The sequence below is a fragment of the Zootoca vivipara genome, chromosome 1 (genome assembly GCF_963506605.1).
Source record: "Zootoca vivipara chromosome 1, rZooViv1.1, whole genome shotgun sequence".
Taxonomy (NCBI): Eukaryota; Metazoa; Chordata; class Lepidosauria; order Squamata; family Lacertidae; genus Zootoca; species Zootoca vivipara.
In genome coordinates this window covers 129,057,973-129,077,509 of record NC_083276.1, presented here as the reverse complement: position 1 = coordinate 129,077,509, position 19,537 = coordinate 129,057,973, and the positions used below count along the sequence as shown (strand labels likewise).

The window sequence follows — 19,537 nt, the reverse complement described above, 5'->3', positions numbered from 1 at the left end:
TGTACTGGTCAAGTTCCTCTGGCTATAATAATTTGAAAGACTACAGCTCTCTAAGAACTCTTCTTACAAATTAGTGTGTCTATGTTGTGTGCAACTTCCATTTATCCAATTGGTCACAACAAAAATGGCTGTATATCTAGCGCATTCTATATTTATTGTAAAATAATGTATGCCATATCATAATTCACCTGCTTTACCTCTGCATACAGCTACTGTACCTGTCCCCTAAAGTATTTTATACCTCCCTTCAGTGTTTCAAATTTGTAGAGGATTAACTTGGGAGTCAGTAATTCACAACCCTATCACTTTCTTAGAGATTCTTATATTGTAATATTTTTTCACAAAAGCACCTTCAGTTTAACAGGTTGTAGATCAAGATTTTAGAGCAATACTGATTACTTTTTCATATGCTTATATTCAGAAATCCCTGTATTTGCAAGTTCTTGTTTTCTATATAGATTTTTTCAAGCAGACTTCCTGCTTCTGCAAATCCCCTTCCCTTCATTTTGTATCCTTAAATTTACAGAGCTTGAAGTGAACTGTACCAAAAACTAGTTATCAATATCACTCTTTAAACTTTTCCATCTCAAGTGTTTATTTTCAAAACATTTAAGATGTTAAGGAATTAAAAATCTGTGTTGTATGTAGAACAAAATACATTTGTCTTAGATTGCAAGCTGATACATACAACCTTCAAGCAAGAGGCACCCTGATCTTGTAATGCACATTACAAAGGTGTTTTCTGAAATCAAAGGATAGCACTGGACCAATATACTTCCAAGCTGTCAATATGATATTCTCTGCAGCACAGTCCTGCAGTTTTCCTTTAGCAGCACCATAATTCCACAACATCCCACCCACAAATATACAAGAAAGCAGCCCTCCCAAGTCGCAACCTGATTTCATCGGTCAAGGGAGCGCTTTTGAGCAGCTTCACAACATACGTTCCTCAGGAGATTAATCACCGCTCTGGGATCATCACTCTTCATTATAGCACTCCCAGACACAATCATATTTGCTCCAGCCTGCAAAGAGGAAAAGGCCTGTTATATTTTAAGAGAAGAACTTACTGTATGTTTATATAACATGAGATGATGTAAAGGAAATACATTCTAGGGCTGTGCACTGACACTCATGACAATTTCGGCCTATTTGGAGGGACTTTGACATCAGACATGTCAGGTTCAGGTACCCTTGAATTGCAACAACTTGGACTGGATGGTTCAGAGTGAGCCATGGTTGTGGGACACCAAGCAGGAAGCAGGCAGGGTGGGAAAACCTTCCTGCCTGGCTGAAGGACCCCCATCACAACTGTAGAGCCCTAAAGGTAAAGGTAAAGGGACCCCTGACCATTAGGTCCAGTCGTGACCGACTCTGGGGTTGCGCGCTCATTCCGCATTATTGGCCGAGGGAGCCGGCGTATAACTTGTCAGATCTGCCATTCTAACTTTAAATTCTCCTTGCTGCTCATCAGTAGAGAAAGGGCCTTCAGTTTCTCAAACGTGCAAGAATATTCAACTATTCTGTTTCTGAAAGCTGCTAGACAAAATTGTTTTTTAAAAAATAAAATCCAGTTACTGCACTTTGTTTGCACAGTATGAGAATTGATAACATTTACTTTCTGGAACTGTTCTGCATAACCTCTACCCTAAATCTTAAGAGAGACTGCTTTTATTGTCTTACCTCTGCACATTTATGAATGGTATCTGGCCCTACACCACCATCCACTTCAATATCCAAGGAAGGAAACTGTGTTCTCAGCCAATGAACCTAGTTAACAGCACAGAAATAATATTATTACCAAGTCACAGGAGCTGTAATCTCTGGTCTCTCTCCATGTGTGCAAAAACTAGGCATCAATCCTTAGTATAACAGCACTCTACTATGAAAACATTCAAAACATTTTCCACAATCCTACTACCGGTATATTCACAGCTGCTGTACTCAAAATAATAAATGTCCAAATGATGTACCTTTGGCATCATATCTTCCATGAACTTCTGTCCACCAAATCCAGGTTCCACAGTCATAACTAAGGCCATGTCTATCTGATTGGCCCATGGTGCTAAATATTCTACTGTAGTTCCTGGCTTGATAGCCAAACCAACCTATGGAAACACAATAGATTATTATATATTAACCGAACCTACATCTTGGATTAGCAGTAAATCACTTTTACAAAAGAAAGCTATGACATGATTCCCACTAACTCAACAGTGAACATTTCCTACTGGGCAAAGAAAAGGGGCAAAGGAGATCAGTACCCAGTGTTGTCGTCATTAATTTATTTTTCTGCCATATCTGCATATGAATAAAAGTTGTCTAAGCTCTTCAAAACCTAATGTAAGCATTGATTTTACATTTCCAGTGATTAAATAGTATCTGGCAAGCTCTTACTAAAATATCAGATGCCTCTTTCCAGATACAGTGGTGCCTCGCAAGACGAATTTAATTCGTTCCACCGGTCAATTCGTTTTACGAAAAATTCGTCTTGTGAAGCACCGTTTCCCAAAGGAATGCATTAAAATTTAATTAATGTGTTCCTATGGGCTCCGGGGGACTGGCGGTGGCGCTTGCTTGGCTCTGGGAAACCAGGCGGCGGCAGCGCTGAGAGGGCCAATCCGGGCCAGCCTGAGGGCGAGCGCCGCATGCTTTCTCCCGCTGCCTCGGCGGCGCTAAGGCAGCCGATCCCGGGTCGGCCTGAGGGCGAGTGCGGCGCTGCTTGCTGGAGCTGCCGCCTCCTGTCTTCCCCTTGGCTCAGGGAAGACAGGCGGGGGCAGCCCCTGCACCGCCACACTTCGGCTCTGTTCCCCCTGGCAAGCCCCGGGAAATCAGCTGTAGCGCGGGAAGAAGGCAAAAGAAGCTTCCCGCGCTGAAAGCTGATCTTCCTTTGCCGCCTTCCTGCGCTACATTCTATGGCTGCATTTCGCAAGACGAAGTGGCGCCATAGAAAACCTTGTCTTGCAAGTCCCTCGCGCAATGCAAAACTCTTTCGTCTTGAGAGTTTTTCGTTGCACGAGGCATTCGTCTTGCAAGGTACCACTGTATACAATTCAGTTAAAACTGTACCACCATTACCACACAAAGATGATGAGAGCATTATAAAATTCTTGAACTGTATGGACATTTTAGGAGAAATGTGCTTGCTGTTTTCCAGGTGTAGACAGGCAGTTGCCCAATTGCACATGGCCTCAAGAAATTAGCTGCAGTCTACTATCTAAGGCAGGAGTTCCTAAATTGCGTGTTGCAAGAACTGAGCCTGCTACAAGAAAAACAGATAATTAAATGTCCTCACTAGCCAAAGTGTATAGCCATGGAAGTGTATAGCTCACTGCTCTGCCAAGCCTCCTTCCAAGCAGATTTGGCTGGGATCAGCTAGTTCTGCATCAAGCACTCTCTATATAAAAAACTGGAACTGGCTATCTTCTGGTGGTTGCCTGCAACGTATCTACATGAATGAATGATCTCAGCTTTGTCTCCTTCCAAATTAGAAGAAATGCCCCCAAACAGTGCCTCATATACATGCTCTCTTGAGAGCCTTTTTTTAAAGGTGCTGCAAAAAAAACCCAACCAAACACACTAAAAGGGGTTGGGTGTTTTTTGTTTAAGAGTAAAGTATGCTTACAGCTGTAATTCAGACAAAGTGCTTCATCTTTCAGTGGTTTAAGGAAACACTTAAAGTAGCCCTAGAAGCTGTTAAACTGTTTAGTACACCAAACTTCTCACCTTCATCCCATTTTCTCTTATGTCCTTAATGAGTGCCCCTGGATTGTTGGTAGCTTCTATGTGAAAGGTATATTGATTGGCACCTGCTACAGCCATAGGCTTCACCCACTGTTCTGGCTTAGCAACCATCATATGCATATCTAGAAAGAACCAAGTAGATCAAAAACATGAAAACAGCACATTTACTGAATTGCTACCTCAAGCATGCTCTCATAATTTATACAGCAAAACACTTGCACTTAAACTACCCAAATCTTGTTGGAAGCTGCAGTGTATGGCTAGGTATTAAGAGAGATGCCTTACTTTCTACAGGATGAATCTTTTAAAAGTGGAACATGTGTACTCTGTATCCACAGGGCCTCTTTTAAAGGACTCGCCCTATATAACCTCTTGGGAGTTGGAAGCAGCAGAAATCACACATGGTCCCTCCTCTCAAAATTTAGGCTTTTCAATGGCCAGCTCTCAGATTTGTTCAAAAGCCCAACAATGCAGGGGCAAAGAACAAGCATTCTTTAGATCATTATAGGCAGAGAGCATTTTGTGCAGGGTTCCATTCCTGGCATATCTGTGAAGTGAATATAAGCATGCCCCACCAGATCCAAAACACTGTGATAGCACATCAATTGGACGTGCCTAAAATGGTTGCTACCTGTATATATAGGCCAAGAGTACTTTTTAAAATGTGTGTTGCAGAATATGATAGTTGATGCCAGTGTTTAATGTTCTGTCTCAAAGCAATTGCTAAATGCACTGATTCTACAAATCTCATCATATTTGCTGGCTGTTTTCATTTCAAAATATCACAGAATCATTAGCAGGAAAATTATTATCAAATTACAAAAAAAAATGTAATTCGTGGGAGACATGTTAGCTGAAGCCTTCTAGTACATGATAAAGCTTGCCAATGCTGGCTGCTAAGAAGGTAAAATGAAATTCCAGTTTTGCTTCTGAGAATCTTGAGGCAGATGACCTCCATTTACATTCAAACTTTTTTAAAAAATAAGCTTACCGAAGAAGGGCTGTTGACCCAGCTGCTTCCGAAGGCTCTCTACAACAGGGTGGCCAAAAGTGATGTTTGGTACAAAATGCCTACCCAATTGGGTGTGGGGGGGGGGAGAGAATAAGATAGATAATTTATTTTAAGATTTTGAAAAAATAGTTCTATTTAGTTCTATACTACTATAAGTGTCAGTCAATTTTAGAATGGAAATTGCTTTTGGCTTTGATTTTATAGTGCTATCGAGAAATCTTAAAAGCCCCACAATTCAGTACAGGTGACTTGCAGCTCACATACATTTAACTTAAAAAATTGTCCAGTAGCACCTTAGAGACCAACTAAGTTTGTTCTGGATATAGATTTTCATGTGCATGCACACTTATTCAGATACCATGCATGCACATGAAAGCTTATACCCAGAACAAACTTAGTTGGTCTTTAGGTGCTACTGGACAATTTTTAATTTATTTTGACTGTGTCAGACCACCACAGCTATCTATCTGAATCTAGATACATTTAACTTGTGCGCATTCAGCTTTACATGCTGGGGGGGGGGTAGATAAATAGAAAGGGGGCTGGATTTCAGCAAAAATGACTTTGGCAATCGCACCTGTCACACAACCCAGAATATTTTGACTATATTGCAATATATTTTGACTGTATTGCAATATTTGCTTCACACATGATCCCTGGAACATAACCTCTGTAAATTGAGCGTCTGTAATATGATTAGCAAAATGCCTGATGTGACAGTTGCAAGGAGCTCATCAGATGCAATGAATCTGCCCTTATATGCACTTGTTTATAATGTCTCTTTTTAATGCTGTTACTGAGATCCTAAGATAAGTCAACTTAAGGAGGTTTGCACAGGTAAAGGTTTCTGCCCTTTCCTCCCACTGCAGACACCTGTACTCCTGCAAAGCATCTTTGGAGGGTTGTTGTGTCCCCTGAACAATGGAGGATGAGGTGTGGGTGCTGCTGAGATAAGTTAACCTGAGGAAGTTTACAGAAAAAAATGTTCCTTGTCACCTCTTCAGCTGACAGCCTAAATCCCACCTCACATTGTACAGGTAGATCTCACTGGCATCCCAGAAAGGCCTTTCAAGTTGCAGGTTACTGCAGGAGGGAGGAAAATGTGACTTTGCTTCTGTGAACTTCCTTAAGCTGATATATGTTAGGATTCAGGCCTATGGCTGCAGTTTAACACACTATAAGGCTGCCTCATATCCCACTTGAGGGATTTATACAGCCCATCTAGAGAATTGCAGACTACATACACACAAACAAACACACCTCTCAAACTTCAATAGGGCTTGCATATTTGTCTGCACCCTGAAGCATGTTTATACAATAAAAGAACAGAACCAGGACAGTATTGTTTCTTTTAGCGTGCGCACACACCACCCTGTTGCTGGTTATTTGAAGAGGGTTACACTATAGCCCTGGTCTACCTCCCGCAGACAACCCCACAGGGATGCCCCACCCATGAGGAAAAGTGAGTCAATGGCCTCAAGGTCCCCGTGTTGATATTTCTCCCCACACCCTTGTTTCTGATGCAGATCTTCCTTGGCCCCTTCTTCCTTGGTGTGGAGTGCCATTTTGGGATCTACCTTGGGTGCCAACATGCTTTGGGCTAGCCATTCAGCAAGTGAAAAAGTGTTCTACATATATACCGTTTTATGAACATAGGTTATTCTATATACTGGGAACCCTACACAACCCAGTCATATGTAGTCCCTCTCTCATTTTCCACTGGACCTACAGATATTAGAGGAGACTAGGAGCATGATCCTGCTCAACCGTGCACTGAAGGGACAGATAAAAGCGAAAACAGAATGCATGACTCTTGCACTGCATTTTCAGACAAAATTATGTTTTAGAATACTGTACACCTAGCCATGTACAAAGAACAAAACTTGTTGCTTTGCTCCAGATACACGCATGAAGAAATGCATCTGCTGAAACAGGTTCCTTGCCAATAAAACTTGCACAAATTTAGATGTTGCTGCTAGAGGAAACCACAATGTACTTGTACATTCTGAAATAGTTTCTTTAAAAGCAACAGAGGAGAACATGCACAGTGCCTGCAAATTGTCAACCAAGCTGTAACGGAAAATACAATCTCTTCCTTCACTCCAATATAGGTACACCAAACTTTACTCAGTAAAGTACTGTATTGTGGACTGTATGATGGGTAATTAAATTTGCCTTTTACTGGAATGGCAATTCAAAACATTGCTGAAGTGCAAAAGACAACTGATGTGCCAATGTATATATATTTGCCGAGAAGTAGCATTAAGCAGAGTACAAGAAAATATTTCTAGTCACAAGATGCCACTCTACCTATGAGATGCCCAGTTATGCCATTCCAATAAAGTGTATTGGATAGTAAGAAAATGTATTATGCTCACATGCTGTATTCAATTTTAGTTCTACAGCTAGCATATAAAGGTAAAGGCGCCCCTGACCATCAGGTCCCCCGTGTCCAACTATGGGGTTGCGCCACTCATCTCGCTCTATAGGCCGAGGGAGCCGGCGTTTGTCCGCAGAGAGCTTCCGGGTCATGTGGCCAGCATGACAAAGCTGCTTCTGGCGAACCAGAGCAGCGCACGGAAACGCCGTTTACCTTCCCGCCGGAGAGGTCCCTATTTATCTACTTGCACTTTGATGTGCTTTCGAACTGCTAGGTGGGCAGGAGCTGGGACCGAGCAACGGGAGCTCACCCCGTCGCAGGGATTCAAACCGCCGACCTTCTGATCAGCAAGCCCTAGATTCTGTGGTTTAACCCACAGCGCCACCTGGGTCCCTAATACAGCTAGTATAGTACTACACTTGGGCAAAAAAAATGAAAGGCAGAAATACAGGATGGGAGACACCTGGCTTGAGAGCAGTACATGTGAAAAGGATCTAGGAGTCTTGGTAGACCACAAACTTGACATGAGTCAACAGTGTGATGCAGCAGCTAAAAAAGCCAATGCAATTCTGGGCTGCATCAATAGGAAAATAGCATCTAGATCAGGCATCCCCAAACTGCAGCCCTCCAGATGTTTTGGCCTACAACTCCCATGATCCCTAGCTAACAGGACCAGTGTTTGGGGAAGATGGGAATTGTAGTCCAAATATAATAATAATAATATAATAATTTATTATTTATACCCCGCCCATCTGGCCAGGTTCCCCCAGCCACTCTGGGCGGCTTCCAACAAAATATTAAAATACAGAAATCCATCAAACATTAAAAGCTTCCCTAAACAGGGCCGAAGTTTGGGGATGCCTGGAGGGCCGAAGTTTGGGGATGCCTGATCTAGATCAAGGGAAGTAATAGTACCACTGTATTCTGCTCTGGTCCTACCTCACCTGGAGTACTGTGTCCAGTCATGAGCACCACAGTTCTAGAAGGATACTGACAAGCTGGAACGTGTCCAGAAGAGGGCAACCAAAATGGTCAAAGGCCTGGAAACGATGCCTTATGAGGAACGGCTTAGGGAGCTGGGTATGTTTAGCCTGGAGAAGAGAAGGTTAAGGGGTGATATGATAGCCATGTTCAAATATATAAAAGGATGTCATATAGAGGAGAGAGAAAGGTTGTTTTCTGCTGCTCCAGAGAAGCGGACACACAGCAATGGATTCAAACTACAAGAAAGAAGATTCCACCTAAACATTAGGAAGAATTCCCTGACAGTAAGAGCTGTTCGGCAGTGGAATTTGCTACCAAGGAGTGTGGTGGAGTCTCCTTCTTTGGAGGTCTTTAAGCAGAGGCTTGACAGGCATATGTCAAGAATGCTTTGATGGTGTTTCGTGCTTGGCAGGGGGTTGGACTGGATGGCCCTTGTGGTGTCTTCCAACTCTATGATTCTATAATTTTAAAGGAAAAAGCTACACAAGTCACCACTTTTTTTGACACAACTAACATAACCAAGAATGTTCCCAGTCCTGCAAGGAAGAAGGGAAGGAGCAAATATGTATATGGTGCTTCCACACAACAGTTTATTTATTTGGTACATGCATGCAGATTTTATGCAGCATTAACACAACAGTTTCATCAAAATGCTATCCTATACGAATTTTTCATTTAATGTGGATTAACTATTTCCGCAAAAAATCAAAGAACTTTATTTGAAGCCCTATGGAAACGGCAAATCCAAATTAATCAGGAATTAATGTAAAATTACATTTTGGGATTGTTTGAACACTGGACACAACTTACATGCATGACCAGCACCAAGTCCACAATAAACTGTAGAAGCACCCAAAGACAAAAGTGGTTTTCTGGAAACAGCCACTGTGACACCTGCTGTTACGTGCTGGAAATAAGTTTTTTTTCCTGTGGGGCTGCCTTTAAACAGCAAGTTAACTCAGCTGAATGTCCCCCCTCCCCACCACCACACACACTGCCTACAGCAAACAAAACTCTTACAGCATCAAAGACTAAACATAGGTATTGCAGCATGAGCTTTTGTGGCATAATCGTGAACTGGAGTCTATTTGGTACAATATCCTGCAGTTGTGCAAGAAAGTAGCCTATTTGCATTTAGGTGTGTTTCTTCATGGGGGACGTTTTCAGGTCACAGGGTCCACGATAACCTATGCCACAATAAATCTTGCTTGTGTCTAACCTGCCACAAGATTTCAGACAAGACTTGCTCCATTTCACCAAACCCAACAAGCGCCCACTGGGGGAGACAGATTTGATAGTTTCACAACATTAATAGATTAGGTTGATAAAATCAGATTAATAGATTGGAATGGATTCATAGATAAATATGACAGATTATTAGATTTTTATTTGTTTCAATCTAATCCAATCCATCTAATCTTTCTACCTATCCATCTAATCTGATTCTGTTTATCTATCTGGTATTTAATAGAATCAACCGATTTGATATCTAATCTAGCTATCTAGCCTATCTATCTAATGTCAATCAATCCACCTGTTCATCTACTCTACTCAATTTAATACAAAGTCCAGTAGCACCTTAGAGACCAACTAAATTGTTCTGGGTACATATAAACTTTCATATCTGAAGAAGTGTGCATACACACGAAAGCTTATACATACCCACGAAAGCTTATACACACGAAAGCTTATTTCGACTGCGTCAGACCAACACAGCTACCTACCTGAATCTGGATTAGATTGAATGGAGTAGAAGATTATGAGGCAGATTGACTACATTAGATTTGATAGACTGGAATGCGCATACTCTCTTAATAGATACTGTATGTCTTAACCAACCAATAAAAAAATTAGATATACATTACTGTCGCGGGGGAGGGGAGTGTGAAGTGTCACCAGAGACCCAAGGGGCGCTCCGTATTTTAACCGGAAGCGCGGGCTGCGCGCGACGGCCGTATTTCATCTCTATGGTTTTTGAGACCTCTTTCGGACGTGACTAACGCGACGAAGGGCGACCACGGTGCCTCCGCCCCCCCCCACCGGCGGCCTCCCTTTCTCCCTGCCCTGCCCAGCGCGGTGGAGTTACCCGTCCATTACATCCAGGTGCAGGTAGTCCGCTCCACAGTCCACCATCCGGCTGCACTCGGAGCCCAGGGCCGCCAGGTCGCTGTTGAGGATGGACGGGCCTACCCGGCAGCCGGACGCCATGACTGACTTGGACAGGAGAGCCTCGTCGCGAGGCGGCCGCCCGCTTCCGCCCTCTCTCCTTGCCTGGCCGGAAACGGCTGCGTCGGGCGGAAGCGAGGCCTGCATCACGTGAAGCGCGCGCCTGATGGGAAATGTAGTCCGCAAGCCCCGCATCTGCTTTTGGGTTAGCGTCGCTTGCGCCTCATCAGCTCCGGAAACCTCCCATCAAATCACGTCTACTATTCTTTCCTCCGCTCATCTTTCCCTCAGCTCTGCAGACGGGTTGGAAATACGCATCCAAAAAGGCCCCGCGCGCGCTAAGTGGAGCGAGGCAGAAGAGGGAGTCCTGCTAATAGATAACCGATAAAGGACGAAATGTTTATTAAGGACAAGACAATCAATGAATCAAAATAAAAAAAATCATTCCAGGAGATCAGTAAAACTCGGCGGGGCTGGCTGCCGGTGCTCTTGGTTGGCCTCTGAGGAACTGCGAGCGTCGAAGCCAACCAACCAACCACTCAGCGCCCGCCTTTCAGTCACCTCATGGTGGGCGGAATTCTATTGGCTGGCTTGGAGGGGGAGGGCGACCAGCCAACCGCATGCGAGCGCGCAATCGTCCCCTTCCAATCGAATAACCTCAGTTTGGTAGGTTGGGTCCTAATTCGCTGTCGTGGAAGATAGCGCTACCTGAAGTGCGGCGTTTGGGCAATGGCTTTCTCCTTCAAAGTGTAGGGAACAGCTTAGCTGCGCTCAGTGGGGTTTACTGTCACTACATACTATTTGTTAATTTTGTAATGCCGCCCACCACCTCAAGATCAGTGGGTGAAACACAAACTACACAATAAAACAAAAGAATAAAAGCTCATATGCCCCCAACCCGCACATTTAAAAGGCCATGGAATGTTAATCAAAGGCCTGCTTTTGGAGAAATATTTTTGCCTTCATGGAGGTGGAAGGTGAACCTCTCTGAGGAGAGCATTCCCCAAATGGAAAGCCACCGGAGAAAAGGCCCTTTCTCGTGTCGCCAATCTCTGGACCTCATGGAAGGAGCACAGGAAGAAGGGCCTTAATCTGAAATGGGGATCACTGCCCCCTGGGCACAGCCAATGAGATGGGGTGAAGCAGCAAGTGGCAGCACCCCACTGTTTCTACTGGAATGACCTCCTGCCTCATGCTCCTGCAACATGGGGGCTTCCAGCAGTGGCAGAAGTGGTGGAGAGAACACAGGGGTCGGGGGTTGCAAGGGAGACATATTTCTGCCCCTGCCTGCCTTGTAAACACCAATGTCTGCTCCATGTCATGCCACCCAAGTGGCTTCAATCTGATGTTTTCATAGAATCGTAGAGTTGAGATGGACCCCAAGGATCATCTAGTCCAACTCCCTGCAAGGCAAGAATCGCAACTAAAGTATCCATGACGGATGGCCATCCAACCTCCGCTTAAAAACTTCCAAGGAAGGCGAGTGAGTCTGTTCCACTGTTGAACAGCTCTTGCTGTCAAAAATTCCTGATGTTTAGTTGGAATCTTTCTTGTCCTTTGAAGCCATTAGTTTGGGTCCTCGTTTCTGGCCTAAGGGGGGGGGGAATAATTTTTACAGATTATCCTTGTTTGCTTTGCCAGATATATATGCTTCTTACCGACTGTAGCACCCCAAGCAGCAGACATTGGGGGAGGGGGAAAGACTCGGAATTGGCTTGTTTATCCCTAATATAAAGACTCAATCCCTGTCTGACCTCCCAGTAAATGAGACTAGATTATTGTTACAGGTAAATCCTGTAAATTCCAAGCTTGTTCAATTGAGCAATGTTACAAGTGCTGTGCGAGTTACTCCACTCACCCATTTATCTTACTAGTAGCACACTGGCACAGGCCACAGCACACTAACTGGGCACACGAAGTTGTTGACACATGGCCAGCGGCATATATTTTTTCCTGGATTATTTCCCCATCTGTTTGTTAAAGTCTAATTTCATATATCTGAACTGGAAGATGTACAACTGCACAAAGTCAAATGCAGCCTGTCAGCCAGGTGTGCTTGTTCACTGTAGGGTCAACAAACTTGGCTTTGTGCCTTCCTGGGATCATAAAAATGGAGAGTGCAGGGGAAAGGCGTATCAAGCATATAGCAGATCACAGTATGTTTGGTGTAATGCATCATAAATTGTGAAGGTCTGCATAGTCATTTATACTGAAATAGAATACAGGCAATAACTCCCTCCAAAAATTATTCACAAAATAATTTCATAACCATGGCAACATTTCACTTGCTAGATCATAAGTTGTATAGACCTGCCATAGTTGCTAATGAAACCAATTAGTTGCCATAGTTGCTAATGGAATTATTATACTTACTTTTATAGACCACCTTTTTCTTCTAAAGAGCTCAAGGTCATGGTTCTCTTCCTCCCCATTTCATCCACACAACAACCTTGTGATGTAGGGTTAGGCTAAGATGGTGACTGGCCCAAGGTCACCCAGTGAACTTCATGGGTGAATGGGGATTGGCACCCTGGTCACCCAGGTCATAGTCCAACACTCTGTAATTGTTACACCACATCGGCTCCGTCAACAAATGGTATGAATATTGCAAACATCAACTCTGAAAAAAAATACCATTATGAACAGAAATTTCTTCAAACAAAAATATTTGTAGAGAACTTTTATTATTTATTCATATTCAAACATTAGACTACTGTAATCTTTCATAAACATAATTCAGACATCTTTATATTTTATCCTTCATCTTTGGTCATTTGGCACACATTGCAGATCTAGAACATTTCAGCTCTGTATCCTTACATCCCATAGTTTTAAATGATTCTATCTTCTCAGTGGGCTTCATTTTTCTGGTTAACATTGAAAATTCATATTAACTGGGTACAAATTCCTAATTTCATGGTTGGCTTCATGGTGTGTACAAACAAATATTTTAATAAAAGTATCTGAATTTCAAATATTCTCCCCCAATATCTAACAAGGCAAGATAGCCCTTCCTTCACTTCCCATATGTAACATTTGTCAATAAGGTAACATTCTCCTGACTGCCCTGAGATCATTTACTAACAGTATAATCTGGTGTTATTAATAGGAGTCGACTTTCCTTTCCCTTTATATTTTTACATACAGTGGTACCTCGGTTTATGAACACAATTGGTTCCGGAAGTCTGTTCATAAACTGAAGCGTTCATAAACTGAAGCAAACTTTCCCATTGAAAGTAATGGAAAGTGGATTAATCCGTTCCAGACAGTCCGTGGAGTACTTAAACTGAAGCGTTCATAAACTGAAGCGAACTTTCCCATTGAAAGTAATGGAAAGTGGATTAATCCGTTCCAGACGGGTCCGCGGAGAACTTAAACTGAAGCGTTCATAAACTGAAGCATGGGTGTAATTGGTTCCGGAAGTCTGTTCATAAACTGAAGCGTTCATAAACTGAAGCGAACTTTTCCATTGAAAGTAATGGAAAATGAATTAATCCGTTCCAGATGGGTCAGCGGCGTTCATAAACTGAAAATTCATAAACCGAGGTGTTCATAAACCGAGGTTCCACTGTACTGGGTATCTCTTTGGCAATGCAAGTGTCAAAATACATTGTATTAAAGCTTAACTATTTTTAATTAATATTTACAGGGAATGCCCTGTTTTAAAAATTTGGAGGGAAACGGCTTACTTGTTCTTATAACACTAGTGGAATTCTGATTTTTTTTATGCCAATTCTTTCTTTGCTAAAATATACTGGCAAAATTCTCTAGAAATTAAAACCATTTCAAGTCTCAACAGCTTTTTCTTTAAAATCTTGCAGCAGCATTCTTAAAAAATACATCCCTTGACATTTTTATACATTTAGATGTACACATAAACACACATACAAATATTTTTGACATTCAGCACAGCTACAATCACATGTAGAAAAGACAATTGTAAAACAATAATCATACTGAATATTTCCAATACAGTAATGCTCCCTTTCTATTAAACTGGACTGGGACTGGGCACTGCTTGAAAAGCTATGAGGAGGCACATGTTGAAGAGGAAATTTACAGTAAACTTCATGGCTGTAATCTCATAACTTGGTATCACAGTCTTTTAGAAAGGGGGGACTTTGTGATTTGTAACAATATCAATGACAGCAAGTTAATGTAAAAATTTGAAACAACCAAACCTTACTGAACACTGACAAACAGTTGTTTTTTTACAACACAGATAATTTTTTGAACATTACGTACACATAAGGCCTCTAACACTAAGTAAGCAGCATAGTTTTTCTTCACAGCAGAATATACTTGTCACTTATCAATATACTGGAAAAAGCACAACTTCTGTTAAGAGCACATCTGTATGCACCTGTAGTCAGTACAGTGTGCCTAATATGAAATAGAAATACACTAGAAAAACAGGCGTGCTCAGGATTTCAATAAATTGCTTAAGCAGCAACCTTGCTGAACCACAAGATTGATGTTATTTTAAAGTAACTAATGTAATTTTAAAATTGCAACTTAAAAAAGAAAGAAATGAAAACAAGAACACCACAATAGGGATATTTATGAGTTTTCATTATGGCTTGCTAAAATGTATTCAATACCGTACAACTGGTAATGATGAAGATACTAAGTTTTATGAGAACTGGCTTTCATATAGTGAATCACAGTATTTTCTATTCTTAAAACTATGATCAGGTGAAATACTTATCACACATACAGATAAATAGTCTCTTTACCTAAATTAATATGTGATTACTGAAAACATTTCCCTAAAAATCTTTGTAAAATACAGGTATATGCTTGTTGCCTGCATTGTCATTTCCATACTGTAGTCACACAATGTGCACTAATAAATCTAAATGAATAAATTTAACCATAAAGAAATCCTCAGTGGACCAGAAATTATAGGTTTGCTGTATCAATTAAAAAAATTTAAATTAAAATATTTCATTTTTAGTTCAGAAAATGTTTTCCACACATGGGATGGAATCTAACAAAGTGTGAGGGACTTTCCTCCCCTCCCCTCTGCAGACCCTTGTTCACCAAAAATCCAGAGTAGATTGATTCATGGGGAAGGAGAGGAATGAGGAGTCCCAACACATAAGCAGGAGTCATTTGTGCAAAGCCACACATGATTTCCAAAGGAAAAGCAAATCCAGCATACAGTACTTCTACTGCAGGGCAGACGGTACCGCTGCTCTGATGCTGCAACAAGAAAAAGTAGCAGAACCTATTTCACAGGGCAGGGCTATCTCTATTCAGAATGAAGTCCTATTGAATTGAGTGCTGCTTACTCCCAAATAAGTTGGGGTAGGATTGCAGCCTCAGCCTGCTAAAAGGTCCATACACTTTGCTATATGTTTTTACATTATAGTTCTTATAATGCATGTAGAATAAAACAACTCTGTTGACCACGATCGTGCTCTTAAAAACATGTTCCCTGACTAGAAGGGATACGAGCTGGGCTGCTTCCTGAACTTTCCCATTCAAATCTCATTGAATCCAATGAGGAAGCCACCCTATGAATACCGGTAAATCAAATTATCACTTTAATTAATAACATGTAAAAAGTGACACATAAATTCTCTGTGAAAAAAGGCTTGGTACAGAGGATTGATTTGGTTTAAAGTGACAGGAGTGATGCAACGCTTTTTTCCTGCATAGTTTCAGAAACCATTCCCAGCTATTTATGAAATATATATAGTTTAAGCTTAAGCCTTCTGGAGCAAGGTATTTTGGTAACCATACATATGGCTGGCACAATAAATCCATGTTAGAAACCTGTAAACAAATTAATTTACATCAACTTAATGACATCAGAAAGTGTTATTCCCCTATACTTTAAAATTAATGCTTACATTCATTCATTCATTGAGTCTAGATTGCAAATCATCCATGATTGTAGGTGAATAAGCTTCAAAGAGAGGTATAATTCAATACATTTCACACTGAGAATCACAGATACCTGCAGATTCATATAAGTGTATGTGAAAATAAATCTTCATATCACACACTCCCAGTGTGCAAAAATACTTGTTACATACACATCAACTCCTGGGTTTTTATGTAGATTATATTAATGGAAATATAGATGCAACTATAAATATAGCAGAAATATCCACACACTTTCCTGTTGTTTTTATATTCAGGTTGTTTAAACATTCAAAGCAGGATATTTAGTATAATTTACAGAACACTTGCTACAGTGTTTCACAACTCTGTACAGCAGTATTATTTTTTTTCCATTCCTTATTGTCCACATTTAGTTTTCAAGAGAGGGAAAACAGTTTATATTTCAGATACTGTAAGTGTAAACAAGGAACAGAGTTCACCCAAAATATTCCTCTGAACTTTGTTTGGTGGTTAATATTCTGATGCTAACTGGTATTAATAATACCATAATAAAGCATTCTGCAGTTCTATCGCTAGTAATGTCTCTGATGAGTATACTGTGTGTCTATATATATGTATATATATTTTTCTCTATCTTCTGAAATTATAAAAATAAACTTTAGATTTAGATTACTATATTAAGGTGGATAACCTTCAAAAAGATAGTTTTCTATTTCTGCCTGGCATTTTTTAATGTAACTTAAGAGAAGCTAAAGAGTGCAAAAGATGTTGTGAATCAGTTCTGTGCCTAGGAAGATTCCAGTGTTAATCTATTCCAACTAGATCTGTCCAAAGCTGCAGCTTATTATCTAAAATATATCGACCCAACTTTACCAATAGGATACTAGATGTGTTCCACATGTTGATAAAGTGCTCCTTTACATACTTATAGAGGAATAGGAAGACCAGAGGAAGATCCTTCATTCCTCTAGTGTACTACCATCTGCTTCCCAAGTCAAACATGAGACTCATCCAGGTCAATATCAGTCTGTCCCACCTCAACCTGCGTGTAGCTGAACTGGCTGGAAAGTAGGGGATTCTCTGTCCCATTGTCCTCACTAATGTGAAGGACAGTGTCTTCATGCTGCAGTAAGCTGGTGGTTTCAAGGCCTGCAAAATCCTCAGTGTCAGAAAGTTCTGTGGGTGGAGGGGTACTGTGAGCTTGTGCTGGCTTTTGCTCCACATTCTCTTCCTTTTTTTTATCCTCAGCAGAAGCTGTCACATTCTGAAATGAAGAAAGGTTATTGCAGATAAACATTACCCTGCAACTATCCTTAAAACAGTCAAATTCTAAGAGACAATAGCTGCAACACCCAGCTGCCCTTGTGGGTGGCAAGGCTGCACATGCACATGTTTTAGAAATACAGGAAACTGGGGAATTAACAATTGATAGGTTCCCATGCATTACTGTAACTAGAATAATAATAATATGTATATTTATGGAAATATATTCAAATATGTGCACAAAGAGAGGAAAGCCATAAAGCAACAGAAGGAATATAGGACTATCTTAAGATACAAGGAGAAAATAAATGGCAAACATGTATGCAGAGTAGGGGTGGGCAAATATGTCAATCTCAGTTTCTCCCTGTTTATAATTTTTCCAGTATGATGTTCAATTCCCCACATTTCTATATCAGTTTGCATTTTTTTAAAGTCCTCATGAAAATTTGCCAGCATCTTTGTGCCAATTTCTCCTCCTATATGCAATTTTGCCTAATATAAACATTTTTGCAAAGCAGTTTCCCCTAACCTAATGCATTTGTGTAATGTCCACTCACATATATGCATTTATATGCACACTTTGCCATTGTAAATGCATTTTTGTGCAAATATACATTATTTGGCTGGAGAATTGAATTGCAAGTGTGGATTTCAAAGGATAGCTGTGTTTCAGTTTGCATAGCATTTCAGAAAATGTAAATTTGGTAAGTAAGCCTTTAAATGCAAATTGAATCAAATTTTCCACCATCCCTAAGAGGAACAGAAGAATAAACTGTGACAAGCAAGCAAACACACTTTTTCCAGTAGTTTACCTGGCTAGAGGAGACTTGACTATGGAGATCTGCCACAATAACAGCAGGTGAGGAAGGCAGAGTGGATCTATTTGTAGCTTCCTGCTTGCTACCATCTGAAGGGCTGCTCTTTTTGCTGCTTTGCTGCTGGGCTGCAATTGGTGCTGGATCCGGCTTTGATGTCGATGCCTCGGATTTAGCTTCAGTGAAGGTTACAGATCGTTTTTGATCAACTGCAGAATTAGACCATAAGCAGCAGTGGGTGTACCACCACATGCATTTGAAACTAAATTCTGGAACCATTTTATGGCCTGAATGCCTACCTTCTGCCTAGGGATGGATGAATCTATACCAGTCTGACCTGTCCTGGCTCCATAAATGGATGTCTTAAAATATATCCCACCTGTTCCAGATCAGATTTTTTAAAGGATATTTCCAGGGAAATCCTTTTAAAAAACCCTGAATAAACACACTCACGAAAAGACACATGAAAATGAGGAGTGCTTACAAGGTGAACTGAAGGCTTATTCTCCAGGTGGTGCAACAGGAGATAGATAGATAGATAGATAGATAGATATAGAGATATCTATATATTTATATATCTCTATCTCTGGCTATCTATCTATCTATCTATCTATCTATCTATCTATCTATCTATCTATCTATCTGTACAGTGCCTTTAAGGAAACGATGTGCAGTTGCTTCTTGCACCATTAAAAAAGTGTTTTGACTTGGTACAGCAGAGGTGCTGCACTTTGAAGCTGGTCAACGCAACTTTAGTGTTAAGAAAAGAGAGAGAGCAATCCCTCATTTCACCTCAATGCAATGGTTAAACTGGCCATTGGAAAAGTTCATCGATCTGCAGACTAAACCACAATTCTGAGACTTGTCCTATGGAATGAATGAGGTGGTGTTCACACCCAAATTTAGCCTGAATTGAAATCCTCTGACATGCCTATTTCCAGCCCCTTATTTTCAATCAGTAAATCAATCAATTTATTTTTATGTCATCTTTTCATGGAACAGGCCAAGGTGGCTCACAACAAATCAAAATAAAATAATACATAATTTGATAATTAGTACAGTAGCACACAGGAAAACATCATCATGCTTTGTTCCTGCTCCAGAATGAAAATCCCCAATATAGATTAAAAAAACAATAAATACCGAAGGAAACAATAAATTAGCATCCGTATCCTAAACAAGTTTATTGCAAGTAATTATAGAATCAATGTTAATGGAGATAACTTTCACGATAGGAGGAGGAACTTGCGTTACAACTGACCCCAGATAAATTGCAGAGAATTTCCCTGCCTTTCCTTCAAAGCGTATCACCAAACCGCA

The 19,537-nt window shown here is 40.9% G+C and overlaps 2 protein-coding genes across 4 annotated transcripts in view; both read right to left on the bottom strand.

Annotated features, from left to right (window-relative positions):
- Positions 1 to 567: 567 nt before the first annotated feature.
- On the bottom strand, positions 568 to 10,772 carry RPE (ribulose-5-phosphate-3-epimerase). Of its 3 annotated transcripts, none has more exons than XM_035138673.2 (6): positions 10,207 to 10,772; positions 4,736 to 4,815; positions 3,727 to 3,866; positions 1,974 to 2,108; positions 1,684 to 1,770; positions 568 to 1,025 (listed from the first exon to the last, which is right to left on the bottom strand). In XM_035138673.2, exons 1-6 carry the CDS (start codon positions 10,479 to 10,481, stop codon positions 903 to 905), a joined length of 840 nt encoding a protein of 279 aa, XP_034994564.2. In that variant the 5' UTR covers positions 10,482 to 10,772; the 3' UTR covers positions 568 to 902. The 3 variants fall into 3 exon arrangements, with proteins under 3 accessions (XP_034994564.2, XP_034994571.2, XP_034994590.2); XM_035138680.2 differs by having other exon boundaries at positions 10,218 to 10,767; XM_035138699.2 differs by lacking the exon at positions 4,736 to 4,815 and having other exon boundaries at positions 10,218 to 10,770.
- Positions 10,773 to 12,965: 2,193 nt separating this feature from the next.
- Positions 12,966 to 19,537, bottom strand: part of UNC80 (unc-80 homolog, NALCN channel complex subunit) — a 133,878-nt gene continuing 127,306 nt past the window's right edge. The window contains exons 65-66 of the mRNA XM_060282245.1: positions 18,215 to 18,426; positions 12,966 to 17,403 (exon numbers count right to left, since the gene is read on the bottom strand). Of these exons, the coding sequence (XP_060138228.1) occupies positions 17,134 to 17,403; positions 18,215 to 18,426 (482 nt within the window). The 3' untranslated portion in view covers positions 12,966 to 17,133. The remainder of the gene's footprint in view (positions 17,404 to 18,214; positions 18,427 to 19,537) is intronic.